This window comes from Zeus faber (genome assembly GCF_960531495.2).
Source record: "Zeus faber genome assembly, chromosome: 3".
Classification (NCBI taxonomy): Eukaryota; Metazoa; Chordata; class Actinopteri; order Zeiformes; family Zeidae; genus Zeus; species Zeus faber.
Genome location: NC_137190.1, coordinates 27,337,841 through 27,356,130, shown reverse-complemented (window position 1 = coordinate 27,356,130; position 18,290 = coordinate 27,337,841). Strand labels below are relative to the sequence as shown.

The window sequence follows — 18,290 nt, the reverse complement described above, 5'->3', positions numbered from 1 at the left end:
AACACTAGTCGGTCTGGTCGGATCCCACTTGCTGTTCATGGGAGCCACAGACCGGTCAGAGGGCCCATGCACCTACAATGAACCTACAATTGGGATGTGAGCGTCAGAACTGGACCATGGAGCAATGGAAGAAGGTTGCCTGGTCTGATGAATCACGTTTTCTTCTACATCATGTGGATGGCCGGGGTTAGGGTCCGATCTGATTGAGCATCTGTGGGATGTGCTGGAACAACAAGCCCGATCCATTGGGGCCCCACCTCACAACTTCCAGGACTTAAAGGATCTGCTGCTAACGTCTTGGTGCCAGATACCACAGGACACCTTCAGAGGTCTTGTGGAGTCCATGCCTCCACGGGTCAGAGCTGTTTTGGCAGCATGGGGGGGAGCTACACAATATTAGTGATGATTAGTGGTGGTTTTAATGTTGTGGCTGATCAGTGTAACTGCACCCCTGGCCATGTCAAACTAATCAACAATCCTCTTTGTTGAGAGTTTATAGACAATACAAAATATGTTCATTTGAAACGCATCAATATTTTTACTATCTTGTATTTTGACTAGTGGTAATATCAACTGTACCACTGGTGTTAGCAGCAGCACAAAGAAGAAGTAAAGTATTAGTATCAGCCAATATCAAATATCTATTGTTTAGGTTACAAAACTACTAAAAAATAAAGAGGAGTTAAAAACAAACAAAAGTTACAAACAGAATATACACCCAAAACACAGTAAGTAATAGATCACAGTTTTTTTTCTTGCCGTCTGTCCTGGTCAGGCTTGTCGATGTCTTATTTACTCATTTTCCCTCCTCGCGTTGAAAGTTAAATAAGTGTGCCTCATATATTTAGAGTCAAACTGAACTCACTCTGCACTAAGCCGCTTGCCAATAGCGAGAAAAGAGGCGAAGAATCCTGATGAAATGGCTTTTAATTACCAGACAGTACATGCTGGCCTTCCTTTTCCACTTTCTCCAACCCGCTAAGTCAGGAGTTTGATTTCTGATAATGTGGATTGCTGAGTTGGCTTCGCCCAAGTTGCTCCCGAAGCAGAACGCCCAAGCATCAAATCCTCAGAGACTGTGTTTGACAAAGTGCCATATAGATCTCCTGCTTCTCATCACATGGCCGTGCTGGTGGAGGCACTAATCAGAGTGCTTGATAGCCTTGCTTTGTTTTCACCTTTACTCTCCTGCAACAATTAGGTAAAGTAATAATTTCAGGCATTACATGGAAATCAATAGGCCTTTTACCCTCCAGCTGTTGGCAGAGGTGTAACTGCTGTCAAAGGTTCAGTTTGGGTCGTTACAATGGGCTTGAAAGGTCGCGTGACTGATTTCGGTGCGTTGAACCTTAACCTGTGTGTTTGTGTGTCTGGGATATGCAGAAGGGAGAGTTTACTGGGGGAGAAATAGACAGGTAAAAATGAACAAGCTTGTCATTAACAAAAGACTCCCTATAATGCATCTAGTTGTGATACTTTGAGTGATGTTTTGTTTCATTAAGCCTCCTCCAGTAATTTGGGATACAGGCACCCCAAATGCACCCGAATGAAAGCTTTTCCCCTTTGTGTATTTCAACATCTTATTTGGCCTTGCAGTGCCTAGTTAAAAAGAAAATCGGTAAAGGAGTTCATCCTAAGGCCAGTCAGCTGTAGAGACCTTTATTTCAGCCATTCTAGGGACGGAGCGTTAGTGAAACCCTACCTTTAGTAATGGCCACTACAGCGACATCTTGTTGCTATTGTTTTCCAGGGCTGCTTGTTCTGCCAAGTCTGGGCGACGGGGAGATCGAAAGGCGCTTTAACAGCTGCTTGTCATGACATATATAACCCATTCTGATTCTGATTCTGATAAGCCCGGTCAACAGACCTGGATATCGGCCTCTGTGAACGCGGGTCTCTAAATGAACAGAAAACGAGACTTCGCCTTAGCCAGGGATCAATGTCTTGCTCTTGGAACTGCAATCAGAGCTTTTTGGTGAGAGGGTGGAGAGACGCATTTGGGTTCTCAATGACAAGGCTGTAATCAACAACAGTTTTGAATGTCCTCTGGTTCAATTACACACTAATGAGTCATGTCTGGTGGAAATCTTTGGGCACTAATGCTGTGTTAATCTACGATGAGTTACAGAACGGCCTCAAATGCCTTAAAGGTCATGGTTATGCTGGCAATAACAAAGAAACACTTACACAATATATACACATATATTTAACATTATAATATTTAAACATATATTAAACATGACCATGAGCTTTTGTACACCTTAAATATATTTAATTTGCTTTTTTATCTCCTTTTAGTGTTACTTGCCCCATTCAAAGGAAAGGAATTACAAGGCTACAACATCATCTCTTTTGACAGAGAAATCAATAACTTGATTCAATTAAATTCAATATAATAGATGAGTTGAGCTATAATTACTAAAATATTGCTTTGATAGAGACTAGATTTTAGTATATTCTTTATTTTTTTATTTCTTGGCCTTTTAAACTGATGTAGCTCTTGCTCATTCTATCCTGGCAACTTCAGTGATAAAATGATGCATTGATCAAATCAGATAAAAGATGTACGATGAGGGGAAAATGTCTCTTTTTGTTGGCAGGAGGGTTATTCAAAGGAATAGAAAAGTTATTTGTTTTCAAAGATTGGATGAACCAGCCAACTTGCCTCACTGGAAACTACGAGAAAGAGTCAGCGAGCTCGAGAGCACGAGTTGAGAAACTGGAGAAAGACAAGATCGTGTCTGACGATATGAAGGAATACAAAATGATTTCACGTGTGGGCCTTCACTTCTAAGCTATATATATGTATATATATATATAAATATATATATGTGTGTGTGTGTGTGTGTGTGTGTGTGTGTGTGTGTGTGTGTGTGTGTGTGCGTGCGCGTGTGTATTTATTATTTTATCCTTTTAATGTTTTTAGCTCTTTATTTCTCGTTGATATTCTTATTAGTTACATTTTATATTCCTCCTCACTTCTATATTATGTATTTTATGCCTCGTGTAAAGCACTTTGAATTGCCCTTGTGTATGAAATACTATACAAATAACTTTACAATAAGGAGCTTTTATTTTGAAGGGAAGCTTGCCGGATGTTGATATGTTGTCAGTAGAATTAGCCGGACCCCTCAGACTGCTGGTTGACAGTGACTGAGACTTTGGGTTTCAGGGCGTTTTGTGTCATAGCTGAACGAAAAGGTCACGCCAGCCAGTCGGTAGACGCCAACGCGTCTTTAATGACATCATTCTGAACGCAAACGTTTACCTCAGAGTCCGTGTCTGCACCAAAAGTCTACTATTGTGACTAGCAGCTAGTCGTAGCATGGTACGGCAGGAAGTTAGCCGCCTAGCTCGCACGTCCAGCCCAGTGGGACTATGACTCTGTTATGCTTCTGCTTGATTTAAATAACCTCTGCGCTATGGACACCCAGGGAATAGTGATCCGCATCAAAACCCCGGCGGGGGACATGGACTCCTCCGTGGACTGTCCGTCTCTGTTAAACTTCAATGACCTGCTGGTGAGACTTCAAAGTGGGAGTGGGAGTGAGCCAGCTGCTCTCCTCTAACGTTATCTCTCAGTGAAAGCCTGGAAATATTGTTCGATGTATAATGTATAGATAGATATAATGTCATCTCAAAAGTTTCCAGGGGGTCCCCGGCAAAGTGATTAACAGTTAAACTTCAGTTCTTTCATTCATAAGATGTCAGCGCCGTTAGAGAGTTGTTGTTTTTTTAATCATAATTTCACTGTCATCTCCCTAACTATAGCATACACAGGTATGAGAGTTTGGATGAAATTATATCTAACAATAAAAAAAAAAAAATCTTGTCCCTCAGAGACAAAATCCGATCAAATAGAGTCCATGGACTAATGCGTATCACACGTGGGGTCCTTGACGTGGAAACGGTTGAGTATCGCTGTGTTAGACTGTAGTGATGTATTCATCATCTTTAAAAAACCTTGTTGCAGCAGCGCTTGTTTGAAACAGTGACTCACTGGGTCTTTTTCAGGTCGCCATCAGAGACGTCATGCCCGAAGCCACAGTCACTGCTTTCGAATGTGAGTTTGTTTCTAGTTTCACTTTGGGGGTCATCATAAGGTTTAAGGATGTTTTGGACATATACAAATATTGCAAGATGCTGGATAGACAAGAAAAACACATGAAAAAACTTCCATAAGAGGGAGACAGTCACTTGGTTATTGCTTCAAAAAGTTCATAATAAATAACTTTTATTTCGTAAATGGTACACTTGTTGCAGTTGACTCTGGGAAATTGCTGTCTTAGCTCATTATTGGACTTTTTTGAGTCTATAAATATTTTTTTGGCAAGCACCTTTATAGAAAAGTAATTGATTTGGTGGCGCTGTCATATCACTCTATTAAATAAAATAACTTTCTTTGAAGTCAATGTGTATAGTGTTGTATGGTGGCTATCCCCAAATATGTGCATTTTCTGCTGTGATGATAGCCATTTGAGATGTTTCCCTGTTGGCATTTTTATTTTATGTTTTTGTCCCCTGACTGCACATGCATCTCAAAACAGTGTTGCGGAGAAACCCGTCTATAATGATCGCATTCAGTCACAGACACAGACGGTCAGTTGTAATCCACACCCATCTCAAGGACTAAAAATCGGAAAATATCCACATTCCGTATACCTTTTTGGAGTCTTACGAGCAAGATTCAAGTTATTAGAAAATGGTGTTTAGAAAGGGCCTTACCTCATATTTTTCTTTTTTTTTGGCAAAAGCAGCTGCTTTCTTTGAATAGTAGAGAAAGTTGGAAATAAAATGGTAATCTAAATGACTTTTTGATTAAGCACTACTACCTGCTACCTACCTAATCCCAGTACTACTACCTGATTGGATGGATATAGTCAAATAATATGTTAATTTGTTCATTTCTATTGGCCAATCAGATCCCATTTTAGCACATTTACAAATTATCTTTTACGTCTTTTACACATTAAAACATCAAAGCTTGTTGTTTTTTTTAATACATTTTTACATATACATTTATGTCTTGGACTTAATATATTATTACGATATTATACTTATAGACCAACATACTACATTACAAAAAAAAAGTTCATTTAATGTAATGACCCCTTTTTGATTCAGTAGAGTTCGATTTCTATCTCCGTGCTTTATAATCATATTATATAATATAATTTACAGTAACATAATCATTCTATGCTTTTAGCCAAAATGAAACATACATGCAAAATATACAACACATAAAAAAGAAGATTTTGTATTTAGTTTATTATAGTTTTGTAGTTATTTTACCTTGGTTTTTAATTGTTGTTTTTTATACTTAGCCTAAACAAGATGCTTCTCTCTGTTTTGCAGATGAAGATGAAGTCGGGGACAGAATCACTGTAAGAAGCGATGAAGAGCTCAAAGCCATGTTGTCCTATGTGAGTAGAAATCATCATAAATGTGCCTCAACTTTTCCCTGACTGCCAACATTTTACCTTTACTGTTACTGCTTACTTCAAGACTAGTATCAGTATTTACATATAAGATACAGATATACAGACAAAGCCGAAAAATGTAATTGTGTTAACTGTAAGTTTGATAGCAACTGTCGAGTTAATAAACGATAAGTACCATGTTTAAAATAAAATAACAGTAAAAAAAAAAAGAACAAAATAAAGGATAACAAAAAAACAACAGATTGCATGGAAACATCATCACCTGTTGAGCAATATGGTCGAGTCTAAAACCATATATTAACAGCTTTTTGTTATTGTGGTAGCTGTTTTTTTTAAGTCCTTTCCAGTGCACAGCGTTCCCCTCCCAGCCAGGCACGGTGCCGTATTCTGCCATACTTAATGTTCATGCGGTGGACACGAAGAGTAATGTCTTGTAATGGCTTTCTGTACGAGGTACAGTGAAAGCTAAATGGACTGTCAATTTTTGTTATTTATTGTTCAGTACTTAAAGTTTTGCCTCATTAAAGGGGAGCACCCCCCCCCCCCCCCCCTCGGGTGGCAGAATTGTTCCAAATCTACTTTTGTCTCTGGATGTCTTTTACCCCCCATCAGCTAACAGTGATGCCGCTAAACCCACAGGCTCAATTTGCTCTTCTGTTTTCCTTTTTTTTGTGTCCATCTTCATGTTAAATTCTGTGCGGCTTTTGATCATTAAGTAGAGGGTGAAGGAGAGGGAGAAGGAGAGGGAGGGTGGTAGCGAGAGAGGGGGGAGGGAGAGAAAGAGAGATAGATAGATGAAAGAGGTCGTCACACATGGTGACGGTCACAATTTAAATCCATTACTTCAGATTAAATTAATTACTGCATTTGTTTATGTTAAGACATGGAACTAAAACTGTTATCCAAGCTACTTCGGTGTGTTTCATGTTTTAAAATTCAAAACATAATTAGAGCTCCCTTAACCTCTGCTTTTAAACAGGGCACGGAAAGGTTTGATTCGTTTATTCAACAATAAAAAATTTAAATTAAAAAAATTACTAATGACTTATTGATTAATTGCTAAAGAGAAATACTCACACACGCCCTTACATGCACTGACTATAGCAGTGCATGTATGCAGATGCAACCTGTTCTGAAGCCAGTTGTGACTTGGCTCTTCCCGCTGTAGTGTTTTATGGTCACGCAGCTGCATTCTTGGACACGTTCACAGCAATCCCAGCGCTGCTTTCGGCAAATCCGATTTTTGCTGTGATTTAAACCAGTGACACACATGCAGCTTCAAAGTACCTTCATGTTATGAGCCAGACTTGCTCTGCTTTGTTGATGCCACTTCACACACTTTGCAAATATTCTAAACTGGCCAATGGACATTATGATAATCTACATGAAAGCATTTATGTGTCATTAAAAAAAATATATGATTCAAGTCGTAATTGTGAAAAATATTACTCTAATTTATGAGTTAATTGGAAAAAGTGCACTTTAACATACCACGCTAATGTAAGAGTACGTTCACGTGACGCTTGCTTTCATTTTGTTCTTGTAAATGGGGAATCCATCCATCCATTTAAGACAAATCGCGAAACCCTATAATGATTTTCTGCCCCTCATGGGACCCCATTCCTAGCCAGGTGTACTAAAATCTGCTGATTTCCTAGAAATTACACCAGGCTCACTGAAGGAAATTCCACACCGGCAGCCATATCGGGATGTGTTATGCGGGGGAGGGGTGGTGTTTTTATTTTTTATTTTTATTTTCTGCATTTCTGCGAGAATTTGCATTGGTATTTTCGTTGGTGTGCTGTGGTCGGCATTTGGCCTCCGCTGAGACCTCAGTGGGCATTTTTGCCACAAAGTCATTAATTCCAGGTGAGTAGACTGTGATGACATGAAATTACTAGGAATTAAGGGAAGCCAGCATGTTCAGTGAAAACAGGACGAATCATTTGACTCAGTGTGTGTGTGTGCGTGTGTGTGTGTGTGTGTGTGTGTGCGTGTGCGTGTGTGTGTTTGTGTGCGAGGGCATGAGAGATAATGTTGCCCGGCAAAAGACTCATTGGGAAAGAAAATCAACGGTCAGATTCATCACTTAATTACCATCCGTCTGTAACAGGGCATCTACTGTAACAGCTCCCCTTAGTCCTCACAGAACATTGATTGTTACACGCTCCTGTGAGACCCAGCGCTCTGCCAGCCATCTCTAATCATTGGTCGGCACCCTTGAAAGACAGTCGGACCCACCGAAAGATAGAGAGAGATAGAGAGAGAGAGCTTTATTCGTCACATGACACACTGCACTACAACACATGCATATATATACACATGCAGAGAGAGAGAGATGTGGCCTCATTCCTCTCTCGCTCAGCTCCCTCTGGAGGTAGCGTTCCTAATTCCACTGCCCTTACTCCCGTTTCTCCTCCGTCTGCTAATGATGAGACCCCCTCCCATTCTCCCCGTCACCCCCTCTCCCTGCACAACTTGTCCCTCAAGGCTGAGCGATGGTATTTGGGATCGGAGACTGTTTAGTTATTGGCCAACAAAGTAGAATGTCTTAACGATACGCCCTCAACAGATTAGGTGGTAATTGCAACCTTAATCAATAAACTCGCTGAGCGGAAAATTAAAGTTATGTGAAGCCCCCCACCACCACCACCACCAAACATACATACACACTTTTTTGGGGGTTTTGCCCCATTGTTCATATGCGGCCCTTGTGAGTATGCCGGAGGGTAGCGGCAGAAGGCTGGGAGCAAGGCAGGACTTGACAGTGATAAATAGACCTCTTAATAGCAGCTGTGCCACTTGGGTAGCCATTTTGATCCGTTTCCGTCCAAGCTGGTCCCCCCCCCCCCCCCCCCCACACACACACACACACCCACACACACACACGACTCTGCTGCCCCCGAAACAAGAGCCAGTTTATATTTACATATCTGTGTGATCTGGTATGATTATAGTGATTATCCCAAACGACAAAGGCCGAGACCCGACCAGGGACGCCCTCTAACACTGAGCACACGCAGGCGTCCAAGCTAGCTCGCACAATAACACCTTAGCAAGAGTCCATCTGCGACCGGGGTCTCTAGCTAACAAAGGGGGTGACGTACACACACACACACACACACACACACACACACACACACACACACACACACACACACACACACACACATGCGCACACAATTTAACAGATGGTTTGGTTAACTGAAACATCAATTGTTGTTTTGCCTTGGCAGGCATGTGCATGTTAGCCCTACAGGGTATGGACGTTTGGTAGATTGTTGACCTGGAGGAATAAGGGTTAATGTTACACTCTTGACACAACAAACCCACAAGGCAATCATTCTCAACAGCAACAGATTTCATCACCTCACACTCTCCTGTTTATTAATTTATTTTATTTCATCTTATGACTTTTGAGATGCAAACATGAACAAAATTCACCACAAATTTACCCTACCAAAATCGATGCAACTGCTATTAAGAGTTGGTTTGCTTTTTTTATGATTTAGTTTATTACAATGGAAACTGCTTATAATGATCACGGTTACAGTGATCAACCGCTTGTATGGATCAAACAGCTTGGGACAGAATCATTCCTATACAAATGCTGTTTAAATAATTCATTCATAGTAGTCCGCTTACAGTGTTAATTTTGGGTCTTTTCATACATGACAACATATGGAAAAACATTTTCTTGTAACTATGGTAATTCTATATATATATATATATATATATATTTTTTTTTTTTTCAAACTTAACTCCCATGATACTTTGCCTCGTGGTTACCCATCTGCAGTGGTGGCGCTACGTCGGTGCTATAGCCGCGTCAGGATTTTGCATTGCACCGGCGCAGCCCCCCCAAGGATGTCCTTACAATTTAACATTTTCATTAAACACTTTAAATCCTGTCCAACAATTATTTTAAGTTTAAAAGGTATTTTAGACTGATAAATCGTAAAACAGGTAGGTGTAGAGCAATGGCGTGTGTAATGGAGAGGGAGCGATCTCTGCCCCTCTGCACATCCCCGTTTCCTGTTTCTCCAAAAAAATAAAAAATAAAAACTGTTTTTATTTTACATGAATTTATTTTCCAACGTTTCCTAATTGAACGAAACATGAAAAGCCCTGTGCGTCCCTTGTCAGGCTTCACAGAGCCATTGATACCTTTAGATGGTAATATGCATGAGAAAAAAGAAAAAGGAAAGAAAAATTGATTATAATAATTATCCATTTATAGTGATGAATTTGACCCATACAGAAGTGATGACTATGAGCGGTTTCCGCTGTATTATTGCTGCATTATTTATTTATTTTATTATTATTATTATTATTATTATTTTTAATTGTTATTATTTTTATTATGTTTAATATTATTGTATGGTTTGCGTATCACTTAATGAAAGATCCCAGTCACACAGAACTTGTGTATTTCTAAAATGGATTACAGCCCCCATTCTATGTTCTTGAATTCTTCATTACTCTCCCTTCTTGTGTTTACTGAATCCATTACACTGGGCTCTTTCTATTTTTTTCCCCTTTAGTACTGCAACACAGTGAATGAACAGCGGATCAATGGACTCCTGCCAGAGCCACTGCAGATATTTCCACGGGGTAGGTGTGTGTGTGTGTGTGTGTGTGTGTGTGTGTGTGTGTGTGTGTGTGTGTGTGTGTGTGTGTGTGTGTGTGTGTGTGTGTGTGTGTGTGTGTGTGTGTGTGTGTGTGTGTGTGTGTGCCTATTCGTGGGTGATTCTGTAGCTATATTTAGATTATACTGTATATATTTCTTCTTACAGTATATTGTAGGTTATATTCTTAATTGCTTGCTCTGTGGGATATGGACCTTGACTTTATGAATATGTACATCAGTGGTTAACTCACTTACCCAAAGTGTCGGGACAAATATTAATATTGTATTTACAGCTAATACAACTGGCCAACCATATGGCATTTGTGCAAATTCCATTTGAATAAAAATATTACAACAAATTACATAAATGTCGGCTTTTCCGAAACCAAATTTGCTGTTCAGAAAACAGGCTATTGAGTACTTATGTAGTTGGAAATTCTTAAGATATTAGCCTCTTAAGACTTTTTTTTAGGAATTTTCTTAAAGCTCTGAAAGAAGATGACAAGCAAGGCAACTGCCCATAATCCCCCCCCCCCCCCTCTCTATCTTTCTCCTCCTTCTCTCTCCTCTCCTCCTCTGCGGTCTCAAGAGCCCTACATCTCAATCACTCTCTGCTCTGCGACTAATTTCATAGTCACCCTCATTTCATTTCATTTTATTTCTTTCAAGAGCTGATTCCTTTTTTCAGTACATTTGTAAAGGGCTCCGCGATGTGTTCTACAATCTAGTCAATTACTGTTTCAGCCGGCAAGACCCCGGGGATACGGAACATACATGGCCTCAAGGTACGTGGCTCAGTAATTGTTTCGGCTGCCTCTGAGAAAGAGACAGAGAGGGAGAGGGAGAGAGAGAGAGGGAGAGGGAGAGAGGGGGAGAGAGAGAGAGAGAGAGAGAGAGAGATGGGGGGGTCAGGCAAAAAAAACTTAAGGCAAATGGATTGGTAACTGTGTGCTCCACTTATTGAAATGTCAATTGAAGTCAAGCTGTAACCCTTTCCTCTGACTGCCCTTGTCTATATTTATATATGTAGATGGCTAACTGTGGATAGAGGTTGTTCTCTATCTCTCTTGCCCTCTCTCTCGCCCTCTCTCGCGCTCTCTCTTGGTCTCTCTCTCTCTCTCTCGCTCTCTCTTGCCCTCTCATGCTGTCTCTCGCTCTCTCTCGCTCTCGCTCTCTCTCGCTCTCTCCTGCTCTCTCTCGCTCTCGCTCTCTCTCGCTGTCTCTCTCAGTTTCACTGGGACAGTCATTTAAGACGAGGGTGTTGTACTCTTATCCTCCCTGAAGTACGGTATCACTGCCCTCTTAATTCCATACGTCTGATCGGCAGAACACTGCCGATCAGGGCAAAGCCGAGCGCAGAGAGGACGCGTCGTTTCTCAACCATGAAATTGTCATTACAAGCCCCCCCCCCCCCCCCAAAAAAAAACCTCCGCTCCCCAGGGCCCTCCTTCTTTACGTCGGGCATATGTTGCTCTCAAAGCCAGCGCTAATTACAATGGGTTAAGTGGCCTGACACCTTCCTGTGCCTTTCCAGATGATCCATTTTAAGTGTGCCTCCGTTCCACACTAAAAGCCCACTCCCCCTTGAATATTGAAACTGATTCATTTTACGTATATATTCTCTGAGGCGTCTTTCTCTCCCCCCCCCGTTTTCAGGTCAAAGGTCTGTTTTGTGAGAAGATGATGTTTTTCCAAAGCCTATCACTCATCTTTCCCCCTTCTTTCCTCCCGTTTGAATGCAGCAGTAATTGGCTGAGGGGGAGTCTCGGTTCTCCGTTTAAACGAGGTCTTCTTGGGCACTAATTAAAGAGAGGATACCCGTTGCCTTCAGTGGACCCAACACGCCGGCCCTTTGGCCTCAATTAAAAGAGCTATTTTAAGTCTCCTCCTTAGCTTGACTTCTTTTGTTTAATATCTGGGTTGAGCAAAGACGTCGGCGTGAATGCGGACAAAGACGCAGAAAAGAGAATAACAGCATGTTGCTGATGTTCTTTTCCACCTAATCTTTCCTCCATCAGTTTATCTGTCAGGCTATCGGTATGTATCGTTTTGCCTCCTGGCGAACGGCAATGCCATTTTCAGTCCCCCCCCCTCCATCTTGTCTGTCAGCTCTTCCTCTCCTCTACCTCTCACCCCTCATCCCCTTCCTCTCTCTCCCTTTACAAGAGACAATTAACCTCCGGAATGAACTGACAGCCTGTGTTCTGCTGCTTGTTCATTAGGGGGTGACTACCCATAGGTCTGTCTTTCTCTATCTGTCTGTCCGTCTGTTTTTCTGCATGTCTATCTGTCTGTCTGTCCTGGCCTGTTGATCTGTCGGTCTGTCTTTGTCTATCTACTTGTCTGACTCTGTATGTATGTCTGTCTGTCTTTCTTCCTGTCTGTCTGTCTCTATCTGTCTGTCTACCTGTCTGTGTATGTCCCTGTCTGTTTATCTGTCAGTGTGTCTGCATACCTATGTCTCTGTCCGTCTGTTTTCACCTTAACGTGTGTGTGTGTGTGTGTGTGTGTGTGTGTGTGTGTGTGTGTGTGTGTGTGTGTGTGTGTGTGTGTGTGTGTGTGTGTGTGTGTGTGTGTGTGTGTGTGTGTGTGTGTGTGTGTGTGTGTGTGTCCCCCCTCAGGTGAATACAAGGCCTAACCCGGCCAATGACTGCTCCCCTGTCACCCCAGAGGCCAATAACAGGTGAGCAGCCCAGGCTTTGTAACCTGTTTGACTGATATTTGATTTTTGGAAAAGGATTGTGACTACGTAAATGCAAAATTGTTAATGTTTGTTGTTGTTTTCCCCTGGTTCAGCCTCAAGAAGTCATCAGCTGAGCTGAAAAAGATCTTGACAAACGGGCAGGTGAGCTGTCACTTGTTTTGCACTTCCTAGTAGACTAAAACAACCACATACACGTCCTTCTTACTGTCCCCTCCATTCCCTGTCCTCTGTGTGTGTGTGTGCGTGCGTGCGTTTGTGGGTTGGGGGGTTTGGGGGTGTGTGTGTTTCTGACTTTCCTCAGCACCACATGAGTCAGGAAGACAATTAAGTTTAGTTTCACATGTAGAGGCATTGGGCTAATGGTGCTATTGTACCCCTCCCTCTCCATTCGGTGTGTGTGTGTGTGTGTGTCTGTCTCTGTGTCTGTCTCTGTGTCTGTGTCTGTGTCTGTGTCTGTGTGTGTGTGTGTGTGTGTGTGTGTGTATGTGTTGTTTACATGTACATCAGGGGTCTCAAACCATGTGACCATGTTGACCTGCTACATGTTTATAATAGAAGGTTAAATCTGTCCTGCAGATTTATTTTTAAATCGCAATGCATAAATAGTCCACACAATTTTTCCTGGACTACTGTTTGTTATTGTACGACCAATGTTTTCAGAATAAAATAGAATATAACAACTTTTTAAATTATCTGTCTATTTTTATCAGACATGTTAATAAGCAATTCACCAATGCGCAGTTAAAAAAAAACGTTGGGCTGTTTGTTTCTCCCTTGGTGTTCAACGCGGTCCTCCTAGGAGAAGACAACGTGGCCAGTGGCCCTCAGGTCGTGTGTGTGTGTGTGTGTGTGTGTGTGTGTGTGTGTGTGTGTGTGTGTGTGTGTGTGTGTGTGTGTGTGTGTGTGTGTGTGTGTGTGTGTGTGTGTGTGTGTGTGTGTGTGTGTGTGTGTAACTTATCCCCTAGTGTTGGCTGTACAAAATGAGTTTTGGCAGTGAGGTGCTGATGTCTCATCAAGGGATACGATTGCATATAATAAATACTGGAGATACTCGGTGTTGCTCTATATACAAAATGCAGAATCTCTGGGAGAAGCTCCTTCATTCACATACAGTATTTTTCATCTGCCCCGTTTTTCGAACCTCGACAGAATCCCTGAACTTAAAGTGGTCGCCTTCGAGTGGCACACACGTTGTTCCAAGTGTTGTTCCATTACGGTACAGTACAGTGGTTTTTCATCAGTTGCTTCTTTAGGCACAAGCAAACAAAAGATTTAATCGAAGGCAACCCCCCCCATCTGTCACCGTGTGGAAGGAATTTCGAAGTATGACTTGTGTCGTTGTCTGGAGGGGGAACCGCTCTAGAGGGAGAGACAGGGATGGGGGGGGGGGCATGATGTAAACCGGGGTAGGGTTATATTACCCCCCTCTGACACCTTTTATCAAAGCGGAATGGAATGGCGACAGCAAACAAATCGTCATTAAACTCTACATCACTCACCCCCTCCTCACCCTGACTCCAGCGCAATGTCGTTTTATAAATTGGACAGCAAATGTTGTATTGATCTCCTTCTCCTGGGCCTCTCTCTTCTTTTCCCTCTCTCTCGCTCTCGCTCTCTCGCTCTCCCTCTCTGTCGCTGAACTTGAAATGACCTGGATGCCCATCTTGTTTATAGCCTCCAGTTACGTTCGGCGCTCACCCCTCTCCCTCTCTCTCTCTCTCTCTCTTTCTCTGTATCTCTTTCTCTCTGTCTGTCCTGCTGTCTTTCTCGCTCTCTTTCTTTCTCTTGCTCACCCCGTGTCTCTCGCCGTCGTCCGCCTCTCCTCTCGCTTCCAGGCAGTCGTGCACACGGCCACTAGGGGTGTAACGACACGTCGGTTTTTGCTCAATACATCGATTCAGTTCATGAATGGGTGGATACAACATTCAAACTACGATCAACTACTAAAATAAGCTAATATTTCTGTGGGTTGTTGGATAACTCTGTTGGACCTGGAGTTTGTAAACAGTACTGCAACCGAAGGTTTGAGTTCAAATTGAAGGATAAGTAGCTTTCAGATTTATGATCAGATTGATGTTACACCAAACCATAATGTGGTTTTTTTCCTCAGATCAGCGCCCATGACATCCACTGCCAAGAGCAGCTCGGCCATGGAAACGGCGGGACGGTGTACAAGTGAGTTGCCTCTGACACACACACACACACACACACACACACACACACACACACACACACACACACACACACACACACACACACACACACACACACACACACACATTGGACAGGTTGCAGCACAGCAGTGGCAAGTGATACTGAACAGTGATGCGTGCTGTGCAAGATGGATAGAAGAGAAGATGAGAAGTTTTAAGTTTGGTAGTCATCTGAAGCCTTCTAAATGGTTCAGTGTCACAAACATCCACTGTAAAATAGTATTTATTTTATTATCTTTAATTTGATTATTTGACTCACACTTTGGTTTGTGTATTTTCTACATTTTTAGTGCTATTGCCCACTGTGTCTATTTGGTCTTTCAATTACTTATTATCCTTTCATTCTGGAATTCACTAAAAAGCTGTTATTGTTACTCAAAATTAACTCCACCTTAAAATGTCCAGTTTCAATCATTGGGACATAAATAAATGATTTAAAATAATACAAATAAATTGATTCCTACATATTTGTTGGCGGCTGTCCCAAATAGATAGGCTGCTGGATAGAGATGCTATCTGACCCACACTCACATTGTGCTGCTAAAAGTTTGGCTCTACAGAGTTGTACTGTGTCAGGCTGGTGGGGGATGTTCCATCTGACTCCCCCTTTCCCAATCTTCTACCCATAATTCTCTTCTTGTTTGTCGTGTCATCTATCAGGGCGGTTTTTGTCCGGGCTTTTATTTATTTATTCCTATATGAAGGTTGCCAACATATACGATATCGATTTGGAGCTGTAAGGTTTGACAGCGGTGGCCTTAATCGACGTGCGCGACAACGCATCGCACCACAATATATAGCGAGGGGCCACTCCGCATCCCTAGCTAGACTGATGTATTGCCACCCTGCTAACATTATGACAAGGTTGGCATTTTGAGTCTGCGCTTTTATCCCTGCATTCCCCACCCATTGTTTTCCTCCCTGCCATCAATCCATGACCATTGAGCTTTTTTATTGAGATTGAAGTATTGATCACTGCTCAGACTAACCTTGACTCCATAGAGGGATCGGTCTGTCTACCCGCCCTCCCCAGCAGCCCCCCCAGTCAATTTTTCTATCTAGTAAATCCACTTTTATTCTTTAGTAAGGCCACTCTTTTTCTCTCTGTTTTACTCCCCTCTGCTGCCTTTTATTGTTTGTTGTCACAATGAGGTTGTTTCATTAACAGCCTATATCTCTCACAGTTGCGGGAGAAAAAGATTGCCGATCAGACAGGCACTGGAAATGGTTCCACAGCACTGGGAGAGGCCGATATTGCAACCCCAACAACTTCTCAGTCAATTGAGCTCAGAAGAAAATCCATATGCTTTGGTGCTGATTTTTTTATGGTTGGGAGAAGGTGGTATTTTATTTTTTCCCCCATTTTGTTTTCTTTCTTTTCTACCCAGTTGTTTATGCTGTTCTTGGAATATATATTGTTTTATTCTGATTCCATCTCATCACATGTAAGATAGGCTTGTCAATGGTTGCTTTTGATTTAAATAATTACTCAATTGGGAAAGGAATGAATGGACATAGTGGACAACCTTAATGGACAACTGAAGCCACTAAACCACAAACATAAAATATGTTTCTAATCTAATATATGAAAGGAAAAGTATAAGATATACACTTACAGAAATAGTTCACCAAACTCCACGTCTGTCCTGCAATTTGAATACCACTCATATTAGCTTAGAACACATACACATCTACATAAATCTTACTCCAAACACCACACCATCAGACCAGGGTCTGCGGGGCAGGAGGGGTGCGAGTGATTCAGGTTCGACATGCTTAGAGGACTCGCGCTCCCACAACCCGCCATTTTAACTGCATTTACCAACAGCACACATTGAGCACTGGGGTTTTCAGGGTGGCCCGGCGCGTGTGGGTAGGTGCGTCGGTGGTTGGCCGGAGGGTGGCCCATTGAGCCCCCCCTGCTGGCTGGGTTCGGGTCCTGGCAGCTTGCCCCTGGTGCAAGGTGGTTTCTGGCCTGCTGCCACCCGGCGGGGCTGTGGGGAGCGCTACTGGGTGCTTTCCAGGGGCCCTTGGAGTGCCTGGTGCCTGCAGCCTGGTTTTTGTGCTTGCAGGTGCGTCTTATGTAGAGGTGGGTTTGATGTGTGCACTTCAGGGGTGCAGGGTCTCCCCGCACTCTCTGGGACTGGTTTATTTCCCTTGGGGCCATGCGTGGGTGTTGCTCCATGGGCTCCCGGGTTCTCTGGGTGCTGGGGGGTCTTCTGTGGTACTCTGAGTTTTCCTGCAGTCGTGGAGTGTCTATACGGCTGTGGGGACTCAGGGGTGGCTGTGGGGCCTTTTCAACTGCTTGGAGTCGCTACGATATAATTCCCACCTCAAACACCAGAAATAATTGGGACAAGTCCCGTGCACTCACCAGTGGATATAACACACACACACACACTCACTCACTCACTCACTCACTCACTCACTCACTCACTCACTCACTCACTCACTCACTCACTCACACTCTCTCTCTCTCTCTCTCTCTCTCTCTCTCTCATCACAGGCACATTCATACCCCCAAACATTCTCCTGATTACATCCTTCTCCTTTTCTCCCTCCTTTACTGCTATAGCTATCACAGGAAGAGGCTTTCTGGCAAATTGCTGTACCAATTTTGTTGGACTTGATTAATTATGTTTTGTCAATACATGTAGGCCTGTCGCGATAATTACTATATTGACTTATCATACGATATACAGACATGGTCAAAATCCTCCTGAAAAGTGACGAAATTAAAAGCAATTTTCTCATGTATACCTGCATGCCTTTGGTATGTCATAGAGCAAAGCAAAAAAAAATGTGAAATGAGATAAATTATTGCTCAAGCGATCGATTATGTTCTAAAATGGCCTGGACCCTTGTTGGTACCCTTCGACGAAAAAAGAAGAACCCACAATCTTCTCTGAAATAAATTGAAACTCACAAAAGTAATTGGCATCCATCATTGTTTATTTCATATTAAATAGAAATCAGACTTTCCTTTAGATTTTTGATTCAACAGAATTTTTAACATAATAAAACAAATGAAAATGACACGGACAAAAATTATGGGACCCATAACCTAATATTTTGTTGCACAACCTTTAGAGGCAATCACTGCAATCAAGTGATTTCTGTAGCTCTCACTGAGACTTCTGCACCTGTCAACAGGTAGTTTGGTCCACTCATCCTAAGCAAACTGCTCCAGCTGTCTCAGGTTTGAAGGGAACCTTTTCCAGACTGCATGTTTCAGCTATTTCCATAGATGTTCGATAGGATTCAGATCAGGGCTCATAGAAGGCCACTTCGGGTAGTCCAAC

At 42.4% G+C, this 18,290-nt stretch overlaps 1 protein-coding gene across 1 annotated transcript in view; it reads left to right on the top strand.

Moving 5' to 3' along the window:
• The first annotated feature begins 3,322 nt into the window (after positions 1-3,322).
• The window catches only part of map2k5 (mitogen-activated protein kinase kinase 5), a 64,719-nt gene continuing 49,751 nt past the window's right edge, over positions 3,323-18,290 (top strand). The window contains exons 1-8 of the mRNA XM_079997071.1: positions 3,323-3,521; positions 4,015-4,063; positions 5,356-5,423; positions 9,986-10,055; positions 10,816-10,856; positions 12,693-12,754; positions 12,868-12,916; positions 14,886-14,950. Of these exons, the coding sequence (XP_079853197.1) occupies positions 3,390-3,521; positions 4,015-4,063; positions 5,356-5,423; positions 9,986-10,055; positions 10,816-10,856; positions 12,693-12,754; positions 12,868-12,916; positions 14,886-14,950 (536 nt within the window). The 5' untranslated portion in view covers positions 3,323-3,389. The remainder of the gene's footprint in view (positions 3,522-4,014; positions 4,064-5,355; positions 5,424-9,985; positions 10,056-10,815; positions 10,857-12,692; positions 12,755-12,867; positions 12,917-14,885; positions 14,951-18,290) is intronic.